Raw genomic sequence first — 11,366 nt, forward strand, 5'->3', positions numbered from 1 at the left:
CCTAGTCGATCTTATTCTTTGCATAATTGAATCACAATATCTTCAAAATTTTAGCTTATTTTATTGGTTTAACACTTGTGCACGAATGGATTCAAACTCTGGTCATAGACCCTTAAGATAACGATAGATCCGATCGCGTCGGATATAGCCACTATCCACTGAGTTGCTAGTAGGATGCCAATAGAAATCAATCTCCTTCCACAATACCTCAAGTTCATTAGCATAGGTTAAAGCAGTCCAATGTTCTTGCATAAGTCACATAGAACGGTCAACTAAATCCATAATACAGGATTCATCTTCACGCATTGAGTAGTGTTTTTGAACATGATCCCACAAATCTTTGATAGTATCAAAGTCAATATAATGATGACTCAAATAAGGGGACATAGAGTCTAATATACAGGTAAACAAGACATCTTCCTCGCAATGCCACTTCTAATAGGATTTATCAAGTGTGAGTTCTGTAAGATGATAGAGTTGCCCACAAGGTCTGAAGATGACCTTAATGTATTTAGTCCATTGCTATAAGTTTAGTCCCGTAAATATGTTATGGGGCGCACTGGCAGGGAGATGGGTGTACCATCTTTCCCCTTGATGAATCTGTCCAACACTAGGACCATCATTCTTCTCATACTTGGCTTCATCTTTGGCCATATAGATCAAGTGCTATGAACTGAGATAAGCAAAAATAATAACGTAATGCAACATATAGATATTGGGTGAGAGGGATTGTAACTTCACACCCGAAGTCGAAATGATTCTTGTTGCCACTCTACCAGTTAGTCGATAGAGAGATGATGTGCCACTTTCATTGTCTATAACTTCTTAGAATCAAAATCCTTCCTCCTTCCCATCAGCGATAAATCAGGAGGTCAGTGCAGAAGATTGAGGCGGAATCTGGACGGGGTTGCGGTCGACACCTGCATGCCTCTCATGAAAGTTTATCTGGAGCAGTCCGATTTTGTGGGCATATAAGGTCGGCCAACAGCTCAGATCTTCACACTTGATGTTCATCACATGATTGAAGCTCATATGAGAAAGCAAGCTCCCTATTTGGCGCTCTATGTCCCGACATATAAGGTCTGTGCAAATAAGTTTAACAAGAAGGTCAGCTTATCGTGCGCAGCTTGTCTTAGCTCAGCTCGTCGTAGTGCTCGTCTGTCGCCAGTAGCTCATCAGGCAGTCATCCGATAGTAAGTTGTTGGTCGTCTGTAGATAAGCCTTCCAATAGCCGTTCGTCATGCTTGTGCTCAGCTTTCTCTGACACCATGCCAAGATATAGGAAGAAGGATGTAGTCATAGAGGGCGATCGAGAAGGAGTCTTAGGGCAGAGAGAAAGAGTGAATATATACAAGTGTCGTTATGATGGCTAATTTGATATTTCACTTGGTGTATCACGTGCACATAAGCTATAACAATAACCATGAATATAAATTTTATAATTTGACTTTGATACTGACTAGTCAACCGGACCATACCGGGACCGGTCCGGACTGGACTGGGGTCGAATAAGTACGGATTGGAACCAGACAGAAGTTTAGGTAAGGTTTAGGTCTTTATTAAAAACCCAGACTTGGACTGTCAAACCCTAAGAATGACCGATGAAGGTAAGGAACGGAACAGATTAGGATGGAACCATCCTGTCCACCAGAGAGAGAGAGAGAGAGAGAGAGAGAGAGAGAGAGAGATAAAGAGAGAAGGTAGAGAGAGAGAGAGAGAGAGAGAAAAGGGTAGAGAAATTCGTCATCGGATGACGGATAACACGTCCCGTCCAGACGCCGGACATAGTCTTCTAGAAAGGTGAGGTAGAGATTTCTTCGCCAGACTGCCGAACAAGATGAGTTGAATGTGCAGTTCTTCAGCCACTGTTGAAGAATCGACGATCGCCGACGAACTTAATCTCAATCCGGCGAGAGGTCTTATTTCTTTTCTTGATCTCTGTTGTGTTTCTCGTCTCACGTTTCATCTATTTTTTCGTAATTTTGGCGACAGCGAGTGGAATTTCGGTGATGTGTGATTGCGTGTCTCCGAGTTCTCGGCTGCTCCATCGCGAATTGCTTGGCCGGAGTATTTATCGACGGAGTTCAATAGTTGCGGAGTTCGGAATTTCGCTCGTTAGGGTTGGACAACCCTCTTTCTTCAGCTTTCGAGGATCACGTGCTCGTAGAGTGATCCGAGCTGAGAATTATGCCCCGCTTCGGGAAGACGAAGATCGGAAATTCGACGTTCTTCAATTGAAGAGGGAGCTGGAGAAGGAGGAGACAGGAGAGGAAATTACAGATGGCGGTGTGGAGGAGAAGAAGCTTGTTCCTTTGGAAGATGAGGGATCTGCGAAGGATGACGTTGAGGATCGCCAATTGCGATCGAGGCGTGGGCGGCAGATGCTGAGACGATCGAGCTTGCTCGCCAAACAAGTCATCAGCATTCGATCTGCTCGTAATCTTGGCTTCGTTTCCCAACTCTGGATTGATTCCATTTCGGTAAATTTCTCCACAAAGTTCTCATTTTCGATCCTCAATCGTGGGATTTTGGGGGAAATCTGTTTCATCTTGAAGATTTTTACACTGTTTTGTTCTTTAAAACGGTTTCTTTACGATCAGCAGGAAGTTGAATGCCTAGAAATTTTGTTTTTCCTGAAATTTTGTTAAATTGGTTAACATTTAGCTTACAAGAATTGGTTCCAAATTTCTGAACTAGCCGTGAACTTTTAGTAAATTTATTTTTCTTACATATTTGAAGATCTTGGTAGATTTTCTTGTTCTCTTTTTCTTTCTCTTATTAGTAAAAAATTCTGTCTCGGATTACACCTTCCTTTCTGTTTATGATATTGTTGCAGTGGACTGTTATGGCAGTAGAAGTGAGACCCCACTTGCTTTCCGGAGAAATAGAGAGGATTCTTCTCGAGGACTTGTACCAGGTGCTCAGATAAATCTTTGACTTCTATTCTTTTTATTTTATTTCCTGAGTTCTTGTTCAAAGAATGAAATTTTCTCAATTTTCTTCAAACAATTCATTTCTCTCTGAAAAATGATTGCAGGTGGGAGATGTTGTCCTTGTTCAGGATGAAAGCATCATGGAAAATGAGATAAAATTGAATGGCCTCGACTCTCTGGTTTTCAACTAAACCCCTCCTGACCCAATCCGACCTAAAGTCAACTCCGTTGACCAAGGCTGTCTTCTCTCTACCAGGTTGGATACAATGTCGTCACTCCGACGCGCCGCAAAATCGGAAAGGTAATAATTCGACATAAATAAATAAAAAAAGGTCATATTGCATGATTTTATTTTTATGTATCTTTTTTATGCTGATCTTAGGTAAGGGGGTTCAGCTTTGACATTAACTCGGGGGCAGTGGAATCACTGGAACTGGACTCCCTGGGCATGTCGTTGATTCCGGCAAGCCTGGTCTGAGTCAGCCCTATTGTTGAAAAGATCATTTTGCACTCGGTCAACGCCTCTGAAAGGGTCTTCTCATTCCAGGTTAGCACTTACTCCCTGATGGTGGAGGATGTGGTCCAGGTGGTTGCGGACACGGTGGTGGTTGACCCGGATGCAGAGTCTCGGTTGCAAAGGTTGACCAAGGTGGGTCAACTTCTAAATAGGACAATTTTTGTAAATTTGATTAAGAGGGGAGATTAAATTTGGTCCTTTGTCTTGCTCAGGGATTGTTGGATAACAGTAACATTGAGGCCCGAGGATTGTGGGACGACGACGAGGATTTGATTGACCGAGCTGGCCGATCAAATCGACGCCGAAGATCCCGGCCTGAAGATTATTGGGACCTTCCAGTCGACTTTTAACCTATGGTCTCCCCATGGGAATTCTTTCAAAAGGTGAGTTTTTCCGTGATATCATTGATGTGTTTAGAATTGAATAAGTCTGGATTGTGAATTTGTGATATATCCTATCAGAAATCGATACGATCAGATCTGATCAAAGACTTGTTGAATCATCCTGATAGTTTGTATTATCATCAGTTTTTTCGTGTAGGATTAATAATTAGTTGATAAAAAATTGCTTATATGTTGATAATTTTAAGACACAATGTTATTTAGCACATCTAATACCTGACAAATGTTTTATAAAATAGTATATGACGAAATAGTCTTGAATACCCAATGTCCTAAATAGGCTTAATCCGCTCATTGGCTTAATCTAATCTGTTGATTTGTTAAGGAGGAAGGTCTAATCTCAGTCCAGCCTAGTTGATCCATCAATTTTGCCGATCAGAAAATAGATCTGCAAAGCCTAGTTTAGAAATGAGATGAACGTTAAAAACCCTATTCCGAACTAATAAATTAACTAAATAGCAATATTTCATCCATCTTCTCTTTTTCGGTGATGGACTACTGGTATCACATTTGTTGTGATCTGGGAAGTTGAAGCATTCTAATGGTAAGCCTTAGTGGTAAGATATTTGGCCTCGGAAGTTTTGAACCTGATCTTTCTTAGGAATAAGTATTAGATATCAGGAGCCTGTTTATCCCAGACCTGTTATTTCCCGATTGTGATAGTTTTTTCTTAAACTTACTTATTTTTCGGATCATTAAATGGCCAGTAACTCTTGAACTGTTACTGGGAGGATCACTGATCTTGGGCGATCTTCCTCTCTTTTTTCCGATTAAATAAAATAAACTCCTGAAGTGTTTCCACACCAGAGGTGGATTATCTGCATTTGTTTTATTTTTTGTGTTTATGTGCATTATAACAAAATATGTGAAACCCTGGTGATTTTGCGATCTCCAACTCCCAGATCTATACAGGATCGCTCCATATCACAAATTTTAAAAGTGAAACTTATATGTTTATCTAAGTATATAATCTAATCATGCTGTCATCAAACTGTCTTAACGTTTTTTGGTCTCACAGGACAATCATTGCTAGTGACCTCAGGTGTATTGGAACAAGTTGAGGTAGAGATCGTACTAGTTTTCCTTTGGATATGTCAAACTTTGCCTACTTGTTATGGGTTGTTCAAGGTCAACATATCTTCATACTTATGAAGATTATTATAATTAAATTCATTTATCCCACTTAGTTTTTTCTTCTTTCATCAAAATGTGTATACCTACATACACACTCATTTATGATGATTGGGTACATGTGTATACTCTAGTCACTCCAGGTCTATTCCCTTGGCAGACCACGTGTTGACCTAGGTCTTAATGCGTCGAATAAGTTCGACGAGTATCATATACCTGGGCAATGAAACCTAACCTTAATATGTATCGAAATCATTAATTTATATCACTAGCTTGGCATAAATTCTTTACGTTCATCATTATAGTCCCCCAAACTTTACATAAAACTTCAAACAGTCAGACTCATTAATAAAGTCAGAAGGGCATTGATTGGGTTACATGATTAACTCTTTTATGAAATATCATCATTTTTTTCAAAATAGGAAGAGAAGGGTGGATATTTAATTACTTGTAATAAAGTAGGTGATGCAATCAAGACAATGTGTGACTGGATATGGCTCCTAAAAATTTAAAGCAATGATATATTTAATAAATGTACATTAAAATAAATGAACGCAACAAAATTTTAAGGGCAAATAGACCACTTTGTTGTGGTTTATTTCAGCTACAAGGTGATTCATTTAAAATCAAGCTAAATAACATTTATCTCCCTTCTGGAACATTTTTAAGTTTCTCCTCACCATTGTGTATACCTACATACATTGCTGGAATTGTAATCCATCCTAGGCCTTGTGATTTATTGTAGTGAACTGATCTCAAGATGACATAAAATTAATTTACTTCCCACAAATATAGTAATGATAACAACTAAACAGATTCATTTCAATTTATTATATGATTGTGAAAATTAAAGTTTCACAAATCTGCATCCTTTTAAAAGATGTGCTCATACATATGAGACAAGGTTGGAGGCATCTTCATGAAACTGACCATATTGTGGATTTTTTAAGCATGAAATCTAGCTTAACTAATTTTTATCAATCGATTGTTATAACCCAAAGCTATCACACTTTCCAATAAAGCATAATAGTTTGAAAATACACTTATAAAATTTCAACTTGCAGGTAATATCAGTTCTAAGGAAAAATCACGATTATCTCTAAAAGTTTTGATACCCTAAGTTTCGATAGATTTTGGTTTATGACTTAGATTTAGGACTTATTCTTTTACTTGATGCACAAAGTCTTAATATTTTTTTCCAGTAAATTAGTTCCCATCTCATGGAAAGCATTTCAATCCAACATGTTTAGAACAAACTTATCCGTGAAGTGTGTACATTTGTATGAAATGTTTATTATTTATAATAATTATATAATTCTTTCATCCATAAGTACATACATATGTATTAAATGTTTCATATAAATATAAGAGAATCTCATTATTTTAAGGATAATTCAATTATTAAAATCATTTGAAATTTACTTTTCTAACGATAATTATATAATTAAAATTCTTGAAATAAATTGGTGTGGTCATTAAAGTTAATGGATGATGTTTTTAAAATTAATTTATTTCTTGTGGATAAGATTAAACCATTAGTGTAGAATTCAAAGTTTTTCAGTATTGGTGAGTCCAAGGTCTTTTGCTGGGAATTCATTTTTATGCATCTTTGGAAAAAATGATCATGAGTGATATGAAGATAAAATAATAAAGTTATATCCAAAGAGGCATTGAAAGATATTATAACTGGCAGAAATATTTAAATGATATGATGATTGCACTTCCAAATTAATCAGTTCAATACAGAAATTGAAGTTGTTTAAATCTACCCTCATATTTGAAAATTGACATTTACTTAGGCCAGAAAAATTAACCTGGTTGCAGCTGAAAGCTCAATTGATCGACTTTGGATCTCAACCTCTCATTGATTCCTCTCTATAGGAGGGTGTTTGATTCAAAATTTATTTTTCCCCTCTCTTGAGTCTTGAGAATCAATTCACATGAAATTTCATTCAGTAGAAAGATATTAATATCAGATTATAGAATTTTCACACGTTATGCAGAAATTAGAGTCTATCACCATGCATATGATCAACTAGAAATTAGAGAGATGATCTAGGAAAGAAATTAAAAAACTAACCAGATAGCTCTAACATACTCGACATAATGTTGAGATCTCAAAGACCATTCTTCATCATGGAAGGGGTAGGATATGACCCTTTGATAAGCCTAAATATGATGTATAAATACATCGTTGATTGGGCTTTAGACTTATGCAATAAAATTTATAAATACCGTTATCACTAAATACAGTGTATAGAGAGAGCAAGGGGTCGAACCACAGGGAGGCAACAAGCAAGAATTTTTATCCAATTTTTAATAAATTAATTCAAGAATAAATTAATTTTGCAATTAATAAACCTTAATTGTACTTAATTATGTTTTTAATTAATCAAAATTAAGTAAAAACTTATTTTTGATTTTAAATATTTTCGGTCAAAACACTCAAGATAAAATAATTTCAAATATAAGATCAGATTAATTCGAATTACTAATTTTCTAATTATTATAAAATTTTAAGAAAATTTTTATGAATTAAAATTGGGAATTAATAATCAACAAGGGGTTTTTGAAATTGGACAAGATGGACAAATTTGTGGATGAAATTTTATATTTAGGTTTTTTTATATTGAATTAAATTTCCAAAAAATCAATTTTGAAATATAGAGAAAGAAAATAGACGAATTAACCTCGAGAGAGAAAGTGAAGAATTTGGGGAAAAAGTGAAATCCGACCCTAATTTAAAAATCTAAAAATGCAGAATTGTACCAAATCTATGGGCTTAAGCAAGCACCTTTAGGCTGATAGCAGAAGTTGAGTACAAATTTAAATCCCCATGGCTACAAGAAAGGTATCATAGATACTATCTTAATTAAGAGAGAGAGAAAGGAGTTAATATTAGTCCAAATCTACACTGATGATATTATCTTTGGATCTACAAGTCTAAAGTTATATGAAGAATTTCACAGATCATCCAAAATGAATTTGAAATGAGTATAATGAGGGAGCTGAGATATTTCCTCAGACTTCATATTCTACATAAGCAAAATGGTGTATTTATATGCCAACAAAAGTACACTAAGGGACTTTTAAAAAACTCAAAGTACAAAACTACCAAGCAAAATGTACTTCCATGAGTCCAATATTGATTGGTCAAAGTATTATTTAACACGTGTATAGAAGATTGATCTGATCCCTACTATACTTGACAGCTAGCTGACCAGACATACTTTTCAGTGTGTCTTTGTGCCAGGTTTCAGAGTGATATAAGGAATCACATATGAAGGCAATGAAGAGAATAGTAGGGTATCTCAATGGACAATAATTTAGGGATTTGGAACCCTAAGAACCAAGAGTTGACACATAGCTTTCTGTGATTTAGAATTTGCAGGATGCAAAATTGATAGGAAAAGTACCAGCATCACATGTGCATTTCTTGGGGGATGCATGATATCATGGACATTAAAGAAAAACTCGATTACTTTATCCATAATTAAGGCTGAATATGTAGCAGGAAGACTATATATCACTTAAATTCTGTGTGTGATAGTATATGACAAGCATCACCTAAAAGACTATGGGGTTACACTGAATAGAATACCCATCATATTTGATGATATAAGTGTCATTAATTTGGCCAAAAACCTCATCATGCATTCACGCACGACTCACATTGAAATGAAGCATCAATTCATTATAGATCATATCACTAGAGCTTAACATAGATCTTTGTTTCATAGCAATTGAAAATCAAGTTACAGACATCTTCACTAAACCTTTAGTTAAGATTGGTGTAGCACTCCACGACAGAGCAAGGCATGACCCATGCTAGATATTTATGATGATTGTCTATCCAAATTTTTTCTATCGACGTGTTTTTAGATCCATCAATAATAAGTCATCAAATATGGTGCTCCCATTTCCTCGTAAGGATCATATTAAACTAAGACTCTGGGGGAATTTACACATAATATACACAAATTTTCATTTTTTAAACGTATTTGTATAAGATCTTTTGACTGCTTGGGCTTACAGAGAACATATTATCCACACTGATTCTTGCACTAAACGAAAATTTATTTTTGTATTTTTTTGTGGATTCAATCAGATCTGCATCTCAAACATTCCCATTACTGAGTTGGATTTATCCATGTCTATAGAGGTCCGATGAGTAATTTGACTTGTACACGTTCACATGAACCGCTAATGTACGCAAAGATATTTGCCAGGGAGAGCCAAAGAGTAGGGGGAGCCATCTTAATCTTTTCGATCATTTTCAAAAAAAAGGGATATACTATGAGTACCATGGCAATTGAGAGGTATTTTTAACTTGTGTCAGCATAATAAATATAAAAATTCAAAATAAAAAGGATTAATGCATCTGCCACATACAGCTCGGGCCAAAGGCTGGGGGAAGTTTGCATCTTCATCAGAAATTCTTTCTCCTACTCATAAATTGCTCCTAAAGATTATTTATGTTCTTTCTGGCCACTCAATTTCAAGGTGTTCCTGAGTAGACTCATGAAAATAATGGAAATCAGTCTAGATTTTGAGGAAAAAGGATCTATCCTCTTCATTCACTTTGGGAATGGAGGTCTGGCGTTACGTACCAGTAGTTACACACAAACAAAGTGAAGAGGACCAGCGTGAATCTGAAGATGAAGGAAGATACACAACAAATCACTCAGAATGGATACAAGAAGCACGAGCACTGAGGGATGAAATGAAGAATAAAAAAGCATATAATTTTCTAGGGCTGATAGTAGTACACTTTTTGAGACGGAGTAAAGGCCCTTCTCACCTCTTCGTTTGGTAAAGAAAGTGTTTGAGCATCACATTTTTTACTTTGATGATTATTCTTATCTTTTTTATTTTCAGTGACTCTGTGATTTTAATTGGGTGATCCCTTTATTGGGTGATCCCTTACTCTCAAGTTTGAGTGTATGCTCGTCTTTTAGGCCAGTGAGTTACATTTCTGCTCATGAAGCATAGGAATTTCGCCTCATTCTTACCTGAACATGACTTTGCTTTTAAAAAGAATAAAACTTACCAATGACCACACCAGCTTAGAGGTAATAATAAATTCAGATAAACCTTTTGGAAAACAACAACTTTAAACTAAACTCGCTAGACCACTATTGCACAAAAAATACTAGTTGCTTTGCGGTAATGTAAAAATTCTCTTTCCTGGGTTTGTAACCAGGGCTTCTCATTCACTTTTCCATGGGAACTGAGTGTCCATGTGATAAGACCAAAGTCGTGTGTTTGAACCACAAATTTTTTCTTTAAAACTAGAAAACTATAGATTATGATAGGAATTTAGTTTGTATAGGTTTCTAGTCAATCCTCTGGGATTTTAGGGTGTCATAATATCAACTAATGTGAGTAGATAGATAAATTAGAAGAGAGAATAGACAAGAGAGAGAAAATTGGTGTAAATTGAGGATAGGAGTGGAGAGATGAGTTCACAAAAACAATAAAAGAACAACATGCTTCAATTATGTTAGTTTAACTGGCTTTGGAATAACCTAAGAGGGTGGTAGTGAATTAGGTTCTCTATCTGTATTATGTTTTTATTTTTAATAAGCTAATATTTTTTTACCAAAGAAATGAGGTAGAGGAGATGGGAGACACAGTTTTTTTTTAGACAGCTTAGGCTAATCTTTTATGTTGTTAAAAGGTATCCGTCCTGAGGTGATGATGTGCCCTAACTGTATTTATGTGAATTCCCCCCAAGGTAAATCACTTGGAAATAGGGATGAACAAGAATACCAATAAAAAAATTCAACGAAGCTTTGTCATCCTAAACCCACAAAGGGCTTCCACGGAACAATGTTGCTTGATCTACTTCAACTAAGCCCTGAAAGCCTTCGTATAATGGCCCCCGAAGCCTTCAACTTGTCTTAAATAATATTCAAGAAAAGGACCCATTTCATGTATTTCAACTTGAATATTTTTAGATCAGAAATGTATTAATTCAGATATATGATAGGTCCAAATTTAGGATTTTTATGTCATTTTATTATATTCAGACATAACAACAATATTTATGAAAATTTCTTCTTAAATACTCTATAATTCATACATGAAAAGTAAGGGGTCGATCCAAAGAGAGGTAGAAATTTGATTTCAGAATTTTTTTCTCAAGCTTGGGATGAAGAAAATTATTTCAAAAGGGAAAAATACAATTTTTAGGTAGTTTATATAATTTCCTATGATTTAAATTGACAAAGAAATACAAAGAAAAATGCTACAAATATTTTATACAAAATTTTGCTAATGTTTTTAATAAATAAATCAAAACTAAATATTTTTTGAATTTTATAGAGTTTAATTTACACCAAAAACAACTATAATATTAAAAACAAGAGTTAGAGATTTTTT

At 35.5% G+C, this 11,366-nt stretch overlaps 1 protein-coding gene across 3 annotated transcripts; it reads left to right on the plus strand.

The window, feature by feature from the left end:
- Positions 1–1,762: 1,762 nt before the first annotated feature.
- On the plus strand, positions 1,763–5,033 carry LOC144706892 (uncharacterized). Of its 3 annotated transcripts, XM_078579974.1 has the most exons (9): positions 1,763–1,916; positions 1,993–2,480; positions 2,837–2,917; positions 3,038–3,112; positions 3,190–3,234; positions 3,316–3,405; positions 3,481–3,582; positions 3,663–3,833; positions 4,870–5,033. In XM_078579974.1, exons 1-8 carry the CDS (start codon positions 1,847–1,849, stop codon positions 3,798–3,800), a joined length of 1,089 nt encoding a protein of 362 aa, XP_078436100.1. In that variant the 5' UTR covers positions 1,763–1,846; the 3' UTR covers positions 3,801–3,833; positions 4,870–5,033. The 3 variants fall into 3 exon arrangements, with proteins under 3 accessions (XP_078436100.1, XP_078436099.1, XP_078436101.1); XM_078579973.1 differs by lacking the exon at positions 4,870–5,033 and having other exon boundaries at positions 3,663–3,926; XM_078579975.1 differs by lacking the exons at positions 3,316–3,405; positions 4,870–5,033 and having other exon boundaries at positions 3,663–3,926.
- Positions 5,034–11,366: the final 6,333 nt, after the last annotated feature.

Source organism: Wolffia australiana, chromosome 8 (genome assembly GCF_029677425.1).
Source record: "Wolffia australiana isolate 7733 chromosome 8, ASM2967742v1".
Lineage (NCBI taxonomy): Eukaryota > Viridiplantae > Streptophyta > Magnoliopsida > Alismatales > Araceae > Wolffia > Wolffia australiana.

Coding starts and splice junctions, on each gene's coding strand:
- LOC144706892 (XM_078579974.1), top strand. CDS start 1,847: ATGTGCAGTTCTTCAGCCACTGTTGAAGAATCGACGATCGCCGACGAA. Junction 2,481..2,836: donor TCTGGATTGATTCCATTTCG/GTAAATTTCTCC, acceptor ATATTGTTGCAG/TGGACTGTTATGGCAGTAGA. Junction 3,235..3,315: donor CGCGCCGCAAAATCGGAAAG/GTAATAATTCGA, acceptor TGCTGATCTTAG/GTAAGGGGGTTCAGCTTTGA.